The sequence below is a fragment of the Anopheles moucheti genome, chromosome 3 (genome assembly GCF_943734755.1).
Source record: "Anopheles moucheti chromosome 3, idAnoMoucSN_F20_07, whole genome shotgun sequence".
NCBI lineage: Eukaryota > Metazoa > Arthropoda > Insecta > Diptera > Culicidae > Anopheles > Anopheles moucheti.
This window is the reverse complement of record NC_069141.1, coordinates 14,891,574-14,909,701: the sequence shown is the minus strand read 5'-3', so window position 1 is coordinate 14,909,701 and position 18,128 is coordinate 14,891,574. Positions and strand designations below refer to the sequence as shown.

The window sequence follows — 18,128 nt, the reverse complement described above, 5'->3', positions numbered from 1 at the left end:
TCAGCTACAGCAATCAATTGGCACAACAGTTCTAGAATTAATGACGGTTGCATGTCACCCGGCACTAAGTAACACGTAGCGCGTATCGCTACCACGAACAGACCGTGCACGGTACAATCATGACCTACGTACAATCAATCACCCTTTTCGATTGTACCGAAAGCAAGAGCGGCACACCAAGCGGGCAGCCCGCTGCAAGACGCAATGCTTTACCTTGAGTAATTTATGCTCGGGTTGTCAAACGTTCGCTTGAACCATAAATAATAACATTAATTAATTACCCTTCCCGGTGCTAGTTATGAGTAAGTCGTCTGGTTATGAGTGGAGCAGCTTTTAACCATTTTAACAAATTGCTTGAAGTTCTTAATTTTAACGTCATTTTACACGCTTTTTTTTTCAACAAACAGTAATTCGTCCTCTTATCAAACTTATCGGACGCAGCAACGTGTAAAAGTTGATTACGTTTAACTATGCAAATATGCAGATATTACAAGAGCATCAATGTTTAACTTCATCCCTGCTAGCATTATGCCCTGTATCATGGCACATGAACTCATCACTGCAGTACGCACCAGCGGCCGTTTGTAATCGGTGGTTATTAAAAGCAAAAGATTGCCTGCCACCACCACTGGCTGAACTCGATCACGTAACACGTTTGTAGCAGGCGCCCGATCGGCGACGAACTACATACAGGCCCAGTGGCTCATTGTTTCATCCCGAAAGAAAAAACGAAATCTCATAAATCTCGCCTGTTTGTTTACGAATCGAATGAGTTATAGGCCGGGGAGAGAGAGAGAGCTGTGAGTCTTGCAAGCCAGAATTCCGCAAGCCAGAATCTGGGCTAAACAACACGGCAACCGGCGGCCCCCGTCGTCCGATGGAGTCTAATTATTCTTCATGGAAATGTAAATAAATACGTAAATCAAATATTGAATTCAACAATTAATTCGACGATGCGGATCAACTCGCAGTCTGTTGGCGCGGGCGGTGGGGAAGGGGAAGATGTGTGCACCGGAATGGATACATTGTTGTCGGAGCCATTCACACACATGCTGGAATGTTTGACCGTTTGTGCGGCCAACAGTCAGTACCGATAAATGGTACGAGCACGGTTCAGTTGCGCAACAACCAATGATTAACAGTCGAAAAACTTCGTTTGAAGTTTCGATCAAAAAGCATAAAGGAGTTTCGATTTCCAACAACAACAACAACAACAACAAAAAGAAACGCCCAACGGATGAACCATCTCAACATTCGGTGGCAATGAAGCATAAAACTACAAACAAATGCTCGCACACACAGACACAAAGAATAGCCACCTTGAATGGCTGAACGGAGAGTGTTCCTTCCAGTGGTTGTGATCACCTTTGGCACGATCGCGCACGGGTGATGAAGTGTTGAGGACACAATGCCAATTGTGCGTCGTCGTCGTCGTCGTACGGACGTCACTCGACAGTGAGGGCCACCGACAGTGCGGTGGCATCGTGTGTGGTCAGCCCTAGCATCGATGCAGAGCAGCAGCCCGCCGTGCAGCTTGCCGTGCTCAAACATTGGATCTCCAACCGTCGCCTTTGGAGAGAACTCCTTCCCGTTGCAACCGCAACCACCGTTGTTGTGCGCGATATTTCCGGGCAGCGACGTGCGTTGCTGCGTTCGGAAACCGGCGCACCGGTGTAAACATGTCAGAATGTTTGGACTGGACAAAGTGAGCGTGAAGGCGGTGAATCGGGCGCGCGCTGCCATACCCGAGGCGTGAAGACTGGTTGAAGTGAGTGGGCAATTTGCTTTATGAGAAACATTTCCCTTAGACCGCGCACCGTATGCACCGCAGTGGCTATATTTACCTTTGGTCCCGTTTGTAAGGGCCGGGACGTCTGGGGGACGCTTGGGACGATTAGCCGCATCTCATTCGGTTGATGGTTGACTTAAGGAGCGACATCTGGCGGGAATTTTGTTTTTTTTTTTTCATGAAGCAATTGTTAGAATATCTGAGCCAATCACTTTGGAAATGTTGTACGTCATCAGAATTATCTCTCTAATGTACAGTTCAATAGTTGTTTATTTTTACACTTTGCCCCAAAACCCAGATCGAAACACGAGAAGAACCTTAAAACCCTCCACGATTGGCAATACGCTTTCGAAACTCGTGTGTCCAAATCACCACTTCAACTGACGTGTAACATTGTAAGTGTACAACTCATTATTTCATTCAATTATGTTGTGCTCACGTCACTTCTGAGTACATAATTTTAATTGATTTCCAAACCGATCGGCAAAACTTATGCTCATCAAACAACTGTTTGAGCGGTGCCCCACGACAAAACCTGTTGCGGCTTGCAATTGAACTTTCGAGCTTTTGGAAGGCCTGTCTTCTCACTCTGTGGGCCGTCACTTTCGATCATAGATGTTGCGAAAAAAAAACCATCTGAATTCCCAACTAGATAGACATCGTGAAGTTCCGTTCCGATGCAGTCAAGTTCCAGCCGACCAGGTTCCAGCTGGTGGACGCAAAGTTGATGCTCGGTGGTGTCCAATTGCAATACGACCATTCCCGAAATACTGGCAAAGTGGCAAGCTTATCGGACGACGTAAAATAGCGACTCGCGGTGGGCCCCAGCGGCTGGTACCCGGTTCGGGGCGTTGCGTGATTGACATCGATGGAGCGATACTTCAGCACGAGTCCGACCGTTTTGATAGACATGCGAGAATTGCAGAAAGACTTAATCGTGTCATGTATCCATAAGCGGTACGTGCCATCGTTGTTCATCTTAATTCGCCATTTCCCGCTTCCCGCCGCATCAATCGCACTAACGGCATCGACATGTTGAAGGATGATGAGCTGCTGTCGCTGTGATCTGCGCTATTTCTGCGCGATCCTCATTACCGTACGGACGCACGGACGATTATCGATGCTTGCGGTTTTGCACGCTTTTGACCGTTTTTAATTAATTTTTAAACACTTCCCCGTAGCGTTACGAGGAAACGTTCAAATCATGATACTTCTCGGGCATGTGTATGTTGCTAAATTTCCGTTCCGCACTAAACGATTATCCGCTTCAGAGCTCGGATGAGGATAATACACAAGTGTCTCGTGTACTGCGGGAAGCCAGTACTCTACCACGGTCAAACGGTCCGGTTCTGGACTCGTCTCAATTAAAAACCCTCTGCTCTGGCGAGCACGAAGAGAACACGCACGGAGGTGAAATATTGTCCGGCTGTGAATAATTGACAAGATAACTCTCAGTCGTATTAGTATCAATCAATGTTATGGACCGCTGCGAACCGACCTGCACGGACCGCACGTTGGCTGCTGCCGGTCAGGAATCATACCGCCGGGCCGGTCAGGCTTTACACTTTCGCTCGACGCAGTGAAAGCTTTCAGATTTGGGCATGATGGACGCCTATAATAGAGAAACGTTCAGCCTGACAGTTTGGTACTTGAGGCTTCATGGGGACTCGATGATGCTTCGCCCTGTCTGCTGGGCCATCTATCACCCCGGGCTGGCAGAGCGTGAATGACAATGACGGACGCCGTGTTATGAGCTCGTGTGCGATTCGCGCCTTGTAATAAATCTGTTTACGGTGTTGCCATCTTTGGTGATTGTGTTAGCGCGTAATAAGGCTCTTGCGGTGATGGCTTTGAAAGTACAACTCCTTCACTGTGCAAAGATGTGCGAATGGTCCCCAAACGTATCGGTACAATTATTTCCCTTTTTTATTTATGTCTGATGTTGCTTTTTACCATGAAAATGGTACGTAAAAGGCAGAAGAAATATTTGTTTTAAGATTATTCTCTCCCTAGCCAACGATGGCAACGATCGAATATTTGTTCCCTGCCCTCAGAAAACCTGCTTTGCATCGTTCTATCGAAAGCCAATTAGCCACATTCGTACGACCGCCAACGTCAATGACGTTGACATCATACAGGACGGAACGTGAAAAATCTTCGCTTCACCCGTTCCAGGCAGCGTTGATTAGTTCCCGAAAGTTCCGAAACGACATTTTCACACTGCGTGCACCTCCCCCAATGGCCGTGCCGTGTACTGGCTAACCAGTGATTAATTGTGCTCAATTAGGTCGATAGTTTTGGCGTCTTTCTTTCTTTCGTACTGCAGATGCTGACGATATATCCGCAATATACTGCAAAACCCCTACCCGTGCCAAACCGTTACCCTAAGGCGGGCAATAAATCAAATTTGTCTAGAACGAAACATTCATCAGTCACTGGAGAAACATACGTATTTATATCCCGAAGCCATCGCGTCTCTTTTTTTTTTTTTTGTTGTTGCGTCTTTTCCATTCTCGCATCGACTCCTTGGGCAGTCCCTTGTGGACGTGGCGAACATGCGGAATGGAGCATACAAATGACGAAAAGACGATTGACAACAATCACCGCTGCCGTCGTACTTGTTGCCATCACCAGGCATCATCATCTTGCGACAGCAACACACGGCAAAGGGTCACCTCAGCGCGATGCGAGATCGATGGATCATGGGACCGTTTCTTCCCGGGGGTGTGGGATGTCATAAGGCTGATAAAGATGTGAGCCCGGATCCGATGCAGAACGGATGAGCAAACACTTTCAAGCGTTCGCTTATAATCGAATCGACTCTCTATATCGTGGGTGCGGCCCGTTGGTACATGGACGCATCACATGGTGGTGAAAAAAAAAATCCTCAGTTCCTTCAACCGATGAGTCTTTGGAAAAATTTCTCCAACAAAAGACGGGACGAGCCGGAGATGATAAAACTGTGATCATAAGCGCAACTGGAGTGATTGACGATTTGGAGATTCTTGTGACAACACTGGCGCAACCTCACCATTGGCAGCCCGTGTTCCCCGGGTGCCAGATAGATGGCAATCGATTTCCGCGATGCGATTAATGGAGGACTCGTTCGTTCTTCGTTCGCTTATCAAGATTAAGTGAAGGGGATCTCCGATGCAGTTTTGGTCATTGTCCTGTCCATCATATTTACCTCATCCGGGGACCGTTTTGTGCGTCCAGATCGGGGGATGTATTTTATGGACCATGCGGATCGTGGCGATGCAATGGGATACTATCAAATATCATATGACAGACAGATGGGGGTTTTTGTACAGCATTCTCTATCGCTTTTCTGCATTTCGCAAACATAATACATTTGTGTGCCGTCTAACAAGATGTTTGTTGTAGCGAGAAGCGGTTGCGACTTTTGTCCTTTGTAGAATTAATCAGAAAGAATTATTTTATTTACGATTCTTACCTCGGGATTGCATTTCCCGTGCGGTAATCGCATTCTGTTACTAAAGACCCTCAAAAGAACATAAAAATGGTGATGGTTCGGTGGAAAGCAGATAAATGTTACGCGCAGTAATTTTTTTTTAAATTAAATCTACCCATTGACGCAATACGCACACTATCGTCGCCAATCAGCCGTGCGGGGATCCACAATTCGTCCGTGTGAAAAGTGTCAACCGCTAGCGGCAATGTCCATCATCCATCATTCGCGACGCTTGACCATCAATTTGTCAGATGAAAGAATGCTGAAGTGCTGTGTATAAATAATAAAATATATGACGATGAATAAAAGTATAGTGCGATGGCGTATTTATCACCGCTCGCACTCGTGCTAAAGAGTAGCTGGCTGGGGCAGGGTGGTAGGTTTGCTTTACCCACCACTAACGGACACACAAGGCGCCGTACAAGTACATCCCGGGATGTAGGTGTGGGTGACTGTCCCCATATTTCCGAGCATGACGCGGCCTCGGGATCAACGGTGTAAATCACAATTTGTCAATCCCTGGAATGCATCTCAGCGGCAGTGACAGCATCGTCACCGGGGTCCCGGTCTCTTCAATATTGCTAACCATGTACCAATATATCTTGGGCCCTTCATACCACCGACAACCCGCCACAAACCTTACCACGGTCGTGTGATGTGGACACGGTGGGTTAGGTTTACTTTCTCACTACGTTGATGACTTCACGCTTTCTTGGACAAGATTAATGGTGCACGAGCGTGTCCCTAAACCTACGGATTTCTTTTCCTTCGCTTGTTCTAGGGTTGTTTTTTTTTTGCAAACACTTTTAAAGACACTTGCAACTTATTTTTAATGCATTCAAAATTATATATTAAAACCGAACGTAGAAATTTATAGTAAACATTACAAAAAGTAAAAGAACGACTAAGGGCAGTTTCATGAAATATCCCACAACAATAAAAAAATGGACATTAAAAATTACATGCGGACAAGTTGTACACCGTACTGCATTAACACTTCCTAATCGATTGTCTAGCTGCAGCCGGCAAATAAATTATCGCACATTAAAACGTGACATTTTGACCTGGGCAAAGTTCCACGTCCTACGATACTCACCCATAATGCGAACGAAACAGAATCTGTATCACAATTAATGATTCGTTGGGGAATGATTTTACGCATCCAACCGCCCATAATTCAACGTATCAAATAGCGATCGACAGTTCATTGGGCCATCAGTTTCGGACAAGGCTTCCGGCGAAATACGCTTCACTGTACGTGTGTACCAGCGTAATCTTCCGCCGTTACTGATGCACACTTACCCCCTCCCGACAACCCGACGCAGTCCGGCTCGCACTCGCCTCCGTGTGGGACGAGACTGAGACCGGGAAAAACGTACATGCATTTCAACTTTATAATGAATCTGTACGCTCACCGATCAGTATGCATCGGAGCGTAAAATATATTGTCAAAAAAGCCACCCCGAAATCGATCGAAACGCGCAAACCACCACGCGGCACCGGCCGTTGTATGAATTGCATAAAAGCTGATAAGCTACCATTTTAAATTATAGCCCAAGCGCGGGCGCGGCGCCCCCAACCGCACACCGTGCGTGATCGTTCCTACCAATTTGTGGACGCGCCACCCCCTTTCGGACGACTGAGGCCGGGGATCACACAGGACAATGAATTAAAATTTTTAATGTACACATTCAATCACAGCTCTCACGATTCTATCGGATCCCCACCGATACTACCGTGCCTTGCCCGCGCCCGTGGCTTGTTCCCGGAGGCCAAATGGCACCCATGATTGTTGGGTACACCTGTCGTTTGAAATTGCATACACCCGCGACACGTTGAAGCCGCACGGTGTTCGCGCTCCGAAGTGTGTGCAGCGTAAGGCCCGCCGGGAGGGACAACCGTGACAGCCAAATACTGCCATCATCGAACAATGCTGGATTCAGGGGGGAGGGAAGCAAGGGGTCCAATGTTTTTCGGGCGGGGGAAAAAGCCGGGGAAGCCACACGCCTTACGGCATGGCGGGAGCACCGGGTTACGGGCGTACGGCGTATACAACAGTGTGTGACAGCAGCAATTACGGATTCACCGAAAATTTCAACGCGGACATTTAATCAATACCATTTTAATGCGCCAGATAAAAATAACACATAAATCAAATTAATCTTGAAATCAAAAATATTCAAATTAACACATGTTTTGCGCAATGTTTGCAACTCTCCTGGCTGGAGATTAATTTACTTGGTTGTACCAAATTGTTGCCAAGTATTTATTTACCTGTAACTTTGTACATAATTTTAACAGAAACGAAATTTCATCAATGAAAACATTTCTTAATCAGTCGATACGGCCAGGCCGTTCTAACGAAACAAAAAAAAAAAACATTTCTTAATCAAGAAGTAAGAATTTAATAAGATGTAAGGTCAAGTTTTTTTTTTATATTTATTAACTTATTATTTGTTTAAGCTATTTTTTCTGCTTATTTCAATTAGAAACTGTAACTTTCGAGCATCATAATATGGTGTTCCTGATATTTTCTTCTATTCCATCGGACGGATCTTAAAGTGGAAACAGTAAAATTGTCTTAAGAAAATGTGGCCCATCTAAGTCAAACTGAAACTTTTTAAAACTTAAGTCAAGCTTAGCTTGAGACTTCAACGAATTAAGGTATCAGCTGAATAAGCCACACTAAAATTTCTTCTTCATCGGCACAACAGCCTCGAGAGGTCTAGGCCTACTTTGATTTTATTTACCCATAGCGAGATAGTCACCCTAGCGTACGGGGGATAGGTCCGGATAAGATTTTAGAAGGGTCCTGTCGTGTGAAAACTGGCGCCGCTACCAATATACTACTAGGCCGCCCCTATAATGTCCAAAAAAAATCTCCCTTAAAGCACTAAAATATAACAACCTAATTAAATTTTACGTAATTAAATGTTTTCTGTATGATATTCATCTATGCTTAATTTTTATGCAGTTTGAGACAGCTTTTCCTTACTGGCTATTCGTTATTAAAATATTGTTCATGTCTTGAATATGTTTTCTGTATTTTTCTGCATTGAGCCCCGGGTTTGTAATGCAGATTTGTACTCTTAAAGTGTAAATCCTTCTTAAAAACACCTCAAACACTATTATTTTACACCTTTGCCGTCTATTGATTTTCCTTTTTAATTTTGTGTGCCTTTTTGTTCGATTGATGTGACATTCCAAGCGTGGGCCTGCCTCAATATTCCCAATGTCAGCTAACAACAACCAATCACCTCGTACAAGTGCAAACTACCAACACCTTTCACTCAGTAGCACTGAACGATGACACCTTGCAAATCATACTACAACTGATCGGTGTCACGTTACCCATCGTTTACTCGTTTATGATTTTCAATACGGCTTCTTCTCTTTCGTAACTTTACCAGAACCCCACAGCAAACCCACCCCCGGGGTACGGTGGCTTAATAGTGAGCAACGTTGACAGCATCGACATTGATGGCCATCATGAAATTGTGCTACTTTTCTCAGCTGCCGCTGCCACTGCCTACACACTCGTGCATTCGCTGGTGTCGGGAATTATGAACCTTCAGGTTTTCTTCCTTTTGACAAAATTTCGACAAATTTTCCGTGGGTTTTATTTCGTTTCCTTTTTTGTTTTTGCTTTTCGAAAATGTTGATGCTAGTAGCGAAAAGCAGGAAAAGCACGGAACTTTCCCACCGATCGGTGACAAAAAGCTACCCAACGTAAGGTATGTTTAAGCTGAAGCAATCGGTACATTTCGGTGCCGCTGCCTCTTTTTTTCCATCCAAAACTGGGCAGAAAACGGTGGGCTCACAGCCACGCTTTGTTTGCCGTTATTGATGGAATGTGATAGACTCAATTAACCTATGCACCTGATGCGTTCGGTTCACGGTTACGTTGTTTTAAATGAATAAACTACCGAACGACTAGCGGAACCGTGGTAGTGTAAGCGGCCCAAAAATAGTGTTGAAAAAAACATTGCAAAACAACGACCACGAAAAAACCGAACGATAATCAAAATATGTGCTCTCGGGTTGGACTCGGATATCAAGCCCTGATTGTTCTTTTTTTTTTTGCTTCGGTTTTATGTTTTTTAGAGACAACATGAATCAGTTTAACGAGCAATGAAAATTGACGAGATCAAAATAAATTGGATTCTCGATCATGTTTGCAAGCCGTACCCTTGTAAAACAGGTGGCCAATGTTGGGTGTTGGGTGTTGTTTGCAGCAAATTGATTTAAATGGAACATTCGATACGGCGAGTGAAACCAAAATTGGTTTAATTGTGATTGGTAGTTGATATGCCTTCTTTTTTGCGAGTTTTAATATCTTTTGAAAAATAAGAATAATGCACATTCGGTTCAAATAATTAATTCCAATTTGAAAAAATTGCTCATTAGCTTTATATCAAAGATAATATAGAACTCTTAAAGATCACCGTCGGCATCGCGAAAAAGTTAAAAAATGTGAAAAAAGTGCATCCCAAAAACATGCATGTTCTCATGTTTCGCATCCATTCATGCGGAAAACAATGGCTAAACGTGTCATCATTTTCCGAAAAAAAACCCCAAAACGACATCACCTTCGTGTTACATCCGGACGCTTTATCACCATACGCTACCGAGAGGAGTGGTACCACATATTCATGGCATGTAATGAATAATCCATCATTCATTTGTTTGATATTTTCATGTCCTCCCCATTGGACACACACACACACACACACACAATGCACGGTACCGGTCAGAAGTCCTTTTGACGTCCGTGGTGCTGTAAATGGTGTTCCTCCGTAAAACCCTCAAATCGCACAATGAAGTGACCATCGGTATTCTGATGGATGCATGCATTGTCGCGAATGATGGATGCTGCCACTCGCTGTCTCTCCCTCGGCTATTCTCCCAACTCCACAAAAAAGGGCCCCAACGAACGACACAAATCTATCGCACTGTCTGCGGTTAAGTCACTCAATCCTTCAATTGCACGCTAGAATTTGCCGTTTGCCGTGCGCGTGGCGTGTTTCTTCCCCAACCAGGCACATCCTTGCGGAATCCCACTAGAGAGCGCTTCTGCCGGCGTTGTGTCAGACCGGTGGTCCGGAGTTCACTTTCCCTTGATTACTGCTCCTCTGCCGCCTGCATGTGGTCCCGGGACCTGGAACCATATCAAGCGTGGCATAACTCAAAATGATTTGTTGATTTTTACACAACCCTGGTGACCAACGCAGACATGCCATCCCCGATGCCAGGTTTAGGGGTTAGGCAGTTATTTTACCTCCATGAGGTACAAAACCTCTTGTGCTTTATATGCTGTCAGCACAAATGACCACACACATTGTACGGGGAGGTTGCTGTAACCACAAAACAGAACCGGCAGAATATTCAACAGTGCTTCGGAGATTAAAAGTAGCCAAAAGAACTACACCTTATTAGGGTGGAATTATTTTTATGTTACAGATTATTTCTCACAAAACAGTCGCGGAAGTTTTGTTGGGAATTATTTTATATAAAACCACTACCGCTCTATTCATGATTTGTTAACTAGAATAAAGAGAATAAATACACATTACAGTCCGCAAAGACTCGATCCCATTGATCGATTGCAATCAGAATGTGTTCGTGCTGCCGTATGTCCGTAGTGGATCTTTAATTCGTTCATCACTGTTCACTGTTCGTGTGCAGCCCGGTTCATTATTTTTGCATTTCCTTGCGAAGGTCAGAACTTGTATTACTTTTGTGCTTTACGGTGTACGATTATCTTGCTATGCTTACCACGTCACCAAACAGTCGCTGCTCATCCATGCCGAACTGCATGCAACAGCGTCATGCGGTCAGTTGATAGGCCGGGCAGCATCATCTCCCAGGTTAGCACCAATGTTTGCATAAGCCATGTCACCGTGTGGCGAGCTAGTGCACCTTGCAGTTGCCGCTGCAGCTTGACGAATCGAACCACATCGTGCCATCGTGGCGGACCACCCAAAAGACAAACGGAACCCCCCTTCAGCTTCAGGACCGGAGCGGTTCTGCGCGCGTCTGCCCCCGCACGAAACAATCAGGACGTGCTCGAAAACCAACACTCAGGTGTCATGTTGACGCGGAAAAACAAACAGACATCCTGACCGGACTGGCGGACCGTTGGGTTCCTCACAAAACGCATCCTTTCGCCGTTAAACGCTTCGGCCTGCCGTTTTCGCACACATTTCACACCCCATCCGGTTTTTCGTCATAAATAGCGCCCTGACGAACGATGCAACACCCAGGTCCCCAGATTTCGACGAAACGCGTCGACAACAGGAGACGCAATGCGCCGTGACGAATGCTTGTGGTCGTTCGGCTGGTTTGGCTCAACGCATGCAACTATGCATGCAGCCGGGCCGGGCTGGGCCGATACGATGCGATGGCCAACGCGGTGCTAGGCAGCTGCTAGCACAACGAAAAATTAGCGACGTGTTGCAGAGGTCCTGCGTTTGCATAGCACAGTGAGTGGATGATGCACAGCATAAAGCTACTCAGGCCGACACCCAACCAGCCTCCGAAACGTTCTGCTGCACGTACCTGCGAAGCATACGGCAAAAAAAAACCTCCCCAGCGCCGTTAAAAGCTGAAGAGGGAGGGCCAGATAGGCAAAAAATCCACCACACCATAGACACGAGTGACTGACAGTATGATAGTGGAGATTTCCGAGGTGGGTATAGACTTCTGTGGAATCTGTTCATACAGCAAAAAAAAAAAAAACCTAAATGGATGAATCAGCTCAACGATAAAGAGGCAAACTCCGACAGACGACTGTGACTGCGAGCATCGGCAAGTGCGCGTTGCTGGTGGTGCACGCACGACGCATCATGTATCATCGTCAATCTGTTTGTGTATGCAAGTTACTCACTGCAATCTGCGTTCAAGTCATCGGTGTACAATGAAAGCGTGAGTAGCGCTCCTGTTGCTTCTGCTTTTGCTAGCAACAAACAAACGTTAAAGCGATTAGGATAAATATCAACAGCACTCATGCCTTTTGCTGATCGTTTTGCGAGCTACACGGAAAGAACTGAAATGGATGCTCACGTTTTGGAAGTCTGTTTGAAAGTCATCATGAGGGAGGCTCAGGAAGAAGCAATTAACAGGCGTATCTTATCGAAAAGAGATATTCAGAGCATAAATACATTTTTTTTCGAAGAAACATACATCAATTACAATTTGGACAATTTGTTGTTTAAATCTCAAAGATTACTCTTAAAACTTCTCCGAAAAAGGATCCACCGTTTTCGCTACTCCGTCGCCACCACAATCACCAATAGACCGTTCAATAACCCGATTAGTGGATGCAACGGCAGAATGGCGCGGTTCGCTTTCTGCATTTACAACTGTTTCCGACTTTGATGCCATGACCGCCTCGCTTGCTGACGGCCCTTGGTAAACTATGGCAAATGCGTCACTTTGTGACTTACGCAAAGCGGTGCCGGCTGCCTTCTTTTGCTTCGTTGATTTATTTTCAGCTTTTCGCAGTTTTTCAATCAATTCAATGCGTCTGAAAATAAAACGAAATTAATTGTTTAACAGTAATATTAACGGTGAGAATAAATCAAAATATACACATACGACTTTATCACTTCATTCATTTCGTGTTGTAGTTCCTTGATAGTTGCTGCATAATCACCATGTTGAAGGTGCATTTGCTCCAACGTTGTCTCTAGATAGTTGTTTCGGTCGCGTTCCGTGGTTAGTTGCATTTCTAAGTACTTGCAGTGTTCTCTGAAAGATACAGTAGAGTGTGTTAGTTGCCAACCCTTACCACTAAACTCCGCACCAAAAAGCGTACCTAAAGCCAGCCAAAGTCTTCGGACTCTTCTTGGTTGTCGATGATGAATCTGACCCATCTTCTTCGCACTTCACGCCCAGCTTCACGAGAATCTCATGGCAGGCCTCGTTGGAAATTTTTGGGTTCTCCCGAATGTCGAACTTTTCAATTGCGCTGTTCAGATGCAGGCATTCGATCAGAAACTGCGCCCCGGCATCGGTCAACCCACAGTTGCACACGTGCATCTGCCGTATCCAGGCGTCGTCCTTTAAGACATCCGTTAGCTTGAGCAACCCATAGTCACCGATCGCCGGGTTATGGCTCAGGTACAGGTATCGCAAGCCCATTAGCTTATCCTCGTTAATGTCACCGTAGCGCAACGATTGCTCCCAGCTCGCAGCATAGCGTTGCATTTTCTGAAACTTGATCAGCTCCGCAAGCGCAAAACAGCCCTCCACCGTCAACTGGCAGGCGGTCAGGTTCAGCAGAAGCAGGTTCGGAGCGAACTTTATCTGCGCACACAGCGCTTTACATCCCTCATCGCCGATGGAACAGCGGGCCAGGTTCAGCTCGGTCAGTGAGGTGTTGTCCACCAGACCCTGCCCGGGGGGCAGAGGTTAATCGCAATTTATATTTTCCAAATGTGCTCTGATGTCCCATTATGCTTACCGTTATGAGCGTACATAAACGAACACCTGCCATCGGGAAACCTTCGATTGCGAAATACTCCACTACTTTGTTTGTGCGGAGAAAGATGGCCAGCGTGTCCACGAGCTGCTTAAACAAACGTTTGTCCATAAAAACGGCTTTCTCCGCTCCGTGCCCTTCCATCACGCTCAGTGGTATTAACCCATCCGTACCTAGGAGAGAGGCGAGGCATCGATTATAAATTGAAACTCTAACAGCACTATCTAACTGACCCATACCTTCCGTGTATGTCTTGCGCAATCGTAACGCTAGATGCTTTATGGAATTATCCTCCCGTAAAGCATCCGCGATCAGCCGCCAATCGAAACACTTCAAGCGATCACCGTACACGTCGAGAAAATCTTGATCCTTCTGCTTCGGTTTTACAATCGCCGGCAAGGGTTGAAAATTTTTCGTCCGACAGAGTGCCAAGTAGCGGTGATGGAAGTTCTTGTTGCGCTGCTTGTTGTGACGCACACTTCGGGTGGTCGCTTTCGTGGCCAAACTGTTTGAGTCGCTCGACATTGTGCTCTCTGTGTTCTATGCAACACTGGCAGCTCTGGAGTACAATTAAAACTGTAGCGAAATCGTGTCGCTAGGACTACTCCGATTGTAAATCATCGAAATGGGGTTCCACGAGATCTCTATTCTTGAACAATTGATTAACACCGAATGCTTTGATCCGTACCTTTTCTGAATCTAATCTTTCGTACCAAAAAGACTAAAAAATACTACAAATTCTTACTACGCATTATATTCAACAGTCTCAATTTTCCGACTGTATGGTATAAATAAGTCAATTTAGTTTTTTTACACAGCAAACATCACCTTCTAATCGTTTGTTACATCAGACAAAATATTTTGGCTATAAACAGACCGAAAACATATGATTTAAACTAACGTTCTCGTACAAGAATCATCCCTTCGGATGAATGACACCCATTTGTGATACATTCAAACGAAACACCCAAAACAATCCGGTGAGGAACAGCAAATGAGCAAAACAGACCACCAAAAATATCGTCCTACTAGTCACCACTAGGAACTCACTTTTTTCTTCATTTTGTATGCCGCTACTCCGCAAATCTGTCACAGTTTAAACGCTTCGCCCAAAACACTGCCCAAAACAGCGACAAAAATACATGTCAAACATGTATTATTTCACCTCCCCTTGTGATGGACCCAAGCTTTACAACCCGTGTGACCGTTTGGCCGGTGCCGAAAACATAGCTACAAAATCCCACAAATCACGATAGTCTCGTACATTTTTTGTCTCACGTAATTTGATGTGACCGTGTCGGTATGCAACTGAGCATCATTCATCAAAAATTATTTACATTTATATTCTCGGTGAAGTGTAGACCGTTCCGTTCGATGCTGTGGAGTTCCGAAATTACTGCAAATCAAACAACAAAATGGTTTTACGAAAAGGGAACGTAAATAAAAATGATATTCTCGGTACTTTAGAGTTAGTTTAAAATATTTTAAAGATAAGCTCCACAAACGGAACTACGAGTTTATTTTTTTTTAGATTATTGGTTGCATCAAGTACTGAAAATCGAAAACCAAACCAATCGTTTATCTAATAGTTATTCAATCTATTCAAATGATATTATATTTATCATAATTAAAAGATACCAGTTATTATGCATTTTGATTTTCCACCTGTGCTTCATTTACTTCATCGTTCAGCATCTCGACATCTTGTTCCTCTTCTGTAGTTGGTTTCAAATCTTCCAACAACGTCCTGGGAGCAACTCCCAACCGACGCAGACTGCGTTTGTTTTCGTAGCTCACCAAATGTTGCATGTTCGTACCGACATTGATGCACATCTTGTCACGACGTTCCTTGCTTTTCATCAACACCTCCACAAAGCTGTCCATCTCGGGCAGATAGTGCACACGTAACACTTCTTGCGCTTCCGATTCTACACGTTGATAGTCGGCAATGTCGGTACGGTACTTGGAGATTTTCTCCTCTCGAGCCGTTTCATCTCCAATGGGAACCGATTTCTCCACGGGACGTAACAGTTTGTGCACAATTGTAAAGTCACTCTCTGCCAGCGAAATGTTCGTTGCGATTGCTTCCCGCTTTTCGGCATTGTACTTACGGCGCTCCACTTCCGGACGCATCTGCCGCGCCATTCGCTCCGGACTTACGTTCCGTCTTGCCATCAGCTTTCGCAGCAGTGTTTGGAAGTGCTTGGCCTGATACTTTTGTTCTAGACGCTCACTCAAAGGCATGCGTTTATCAATCTCTTGCGTTTTCTTCAACTTGCCCGTATCGGTCGTGTTCGGTACGATCGAGCTCGCCTGTTCCGCTTCCTGTCGCTTCTTTTCTTTAGCATCAATTTCTGCTTGTATTTGAGCTTCAATAATCGTCACATTTCTTTCGAAATAACCCTTCACCCAACTGGCCTGTTTAGCTTTCCTGGCCAACTCATGTTGTATCATACTGCGAAACGCTTCTTCCTCATCCGGCAATGGTTTCACAAATGCTGCAGCTATTTTAAAGATTCGGATATTTGCATTATGATCAGCAACGGCCAAACAGTTTCGAGCACTTGCCAAACGGTGCAGAGAGATGGTTGTCAATGCTTCCGAGCCCAAATTCATGCACACCGTTGCACGGAACGTTTTTACTAAAAAATTAAAATCAATTCACACATAACTGTTGTAAAATATCAAGCAAAAATCAATGTACTCACAACTCATATCCCATATTTCAAAGTCTCCATTGCTTAATCCTATGAAGAAGACGGACACGCGATCAAGGCTCCAACGGCACGCAGTTACCTTCACGCTTTTCTTTCGCGAAAATACGGGTGAACTGTTTTCTTCCGCGCTCCAAATCGCTAGCACATTGCCACCGATCGACAGGAAGACGCTACGACAAATGTGATTGCGTTCCAGCGCCATTATGGGGCCATCGTGAACCGGACTGAAGACACGCAATACCTTCAACTGCTCATCGTTCACCAACGCTCCTTGCTCGAAGTCATATCCTTCCCAAGCGGCTTCCATCAGCTGGCCCGTAAACGATCCTAGATTGAGAAGCATTTTGCAATTCGTTGGAACTGGCTCTTGCTGGTGCTTTACACACTTTGTGAGTTCCTTAACACTCTCCAGGGGGATGGAAAGATAGATTGCTTCATCGATGACGGAGGCTACAATGGGTACCTCGCTAAGCAGCTTAAACGTTGGAAAGAAGAGGTTGTTTACACGCTGATACATTGTTCTATCAGCAACCTGTGCAGTTTTAGACGCAGCTAACATTTTCTGCAGTGCAGGCATTGTAAACTCAAGATCCCAAAAGCAAACGCTACCATCGAGCGAAGTGGTCACCATAAATCGGTGAAGATTTTCTCCATGAGACTTCAAATGGCCGGTAGTTGTGCAGAAATAATTACGAGGCAACCATTTCACACCGGTAATTGCACCTCGCGACGAATGCTCCAGAGAACTCACCGCGGCAGGATTTACCTCACGATCAATACACTCCACGGCGGAATATTCCATCAGCTCGCGAATTTGTTTGCGATATTCACTCGATCCAAGGGCTACCTGTTTCGCTCGCTCCACCCGCTCTAGTTCACCTTTCAAATCCCACAGAACAATCTGTCCGTTCGAAAGTCCCCCAACCAGTAGCTCGCCATCGTACGGACAGAACGAGACAGCCGTCACTTCGCGGATTGTCTTAAGCTCCAGCAACGGTTCCAAGCTATCTTCAAAGCTCCACAGCAGTACAGTACATTTTTCAAACGTCATCCGATTGAGGGCGTCTCCGAAGGGCTGGTCTGATTGATTGTGCTGCTTGTTAGCGTGTTTTGACAACGTCTCAAAGGTATACGATGCTACGAAGATACCCGACAGCTCCGGATGCCAATCCATCGAGCACACGCTACGGCCGACACACAGCGAGCGGTTCATAAACGATAGCACCTCGTCGATTTGCGGCGTTCGGTAAGCCGGTACTAGCTTTTGTGAAATGCAATCGTACTCGTTTCGGTACAACTCAATCAAGTTAAACTGTGCTTCCTCCGACAGGGATGTCCCAGCATTTAGCAACCATGTCGACGAAATCAACGACGGATCAATCTTACTATCAGCAACATCGAGTAGATACTGTGTTGCTGCATGTGACGGAAACGCTGGTTCTGTTTGCTGCAAACGACTGCGGGCCGGTGGTCGAACCTGGACACCGCGATCGGATATTCTCCTCGGAAAATTGATCGGCCTCCACTTGAAAGGCAACAGCTCCACATATCCATCGCGTGCATCCGACACACTTCTCACGGACACTGTTTGGTCGAGTCTCCGTATCGGCAGGACACTCTGCGCTTCCGTGTCGACGTTTGGTTCGTATGGTACTCTTTGCACCTCTG

The 18,128-nt window shown here is 45.5% G+C and overlaps 2 protein-coding genes across 2 annotated transcripts; both read right to left on the bottom strand.

The window, feature by feature from the left end:
* Nucleotides 1–12,491: 12,491 nt before the first annotated feature.
* On the bottom strand, nucleotides 12,492–14,268 carry LOC128304748 (protein Cep78 homolog). The gene is made up of 5 exons (XM_053041977.1): nucleotides 13,983–14,268; nucleotides 13,726–13,916; nucleotides 13,078–13,655; nucleotides 12,858–13,010; nucleotides 12,492–12,786 (listed from the first exon to the last, which is right to left on the bottom strand). The coding sequence occupies exons 1-5, from the start codon at nucleotides 14,266–14,268 to the stop codon at nucleotides 12,492–12,494; spliced, it is 1,503 nt and encodes a 500-aa protein (XP_052897937.1).
* A 1,119-nt stretch (nucleotides 14,269–15,387) lies between these two features.
* Nucleotides 15,388–17,673, bottom strand: LOC128300485 (dynein axonemal intermediate chain 3-like). Its single transcript, XM_053036556.1, has 2 exons — nucleotides 16,452–17,673; nucleotides 15,388–16,385 (listed from the first exon to the last, which is right to left on the bottom strand). The coding sequence occupies exons 1-2, from the start codon at nucleotides 17,671–17,673 to the stop codon at nucleotides 15,388–15,390; spliced, it is 2,220 nt and encodes a 739-aa protein (XP_052892516.1).
* Between the last annotated feature and the right edge of the window lie 455 nt (nucleotides 17,674–18,128).

Coding starts and splice junctions, on each gene's coding strand:
- LOC128300485 (XM_053036556.1), bottom strand. CDS start 17,673: ATGAACCGCTCGCTGTGTGTCGGCCGTAGCGTGTGCTCGATGGATTGG. Junction 16,386..16,451: donor TGAAATATGGGATATGAGTT/GTGAGTACATTG, acceptor TTAATTTTTTAG/TAAAAACGTTCCGTGCAACG.
- LOC128304748 (XM_053041977.1), bottom strand. CDS start 14,268: ATGTCGAGCGACTCAAACAGTTTGGCCACGAAAGCGACCACCCGAAGT. Junction 13,917..13,982: donor GCGCAAGACATACACGGAAG/GTATGGGTCAGT, acceptor CCTCTCTCCTAG/GTACGGATGGGTTAATACCA. Junction 12,787..12,857: donor ATGAATGAAGTGATAAAGTC/GTATGTGTATAT, acceptor TTTTATTTTCAG/ACGCATTGAATTGATTGAAA.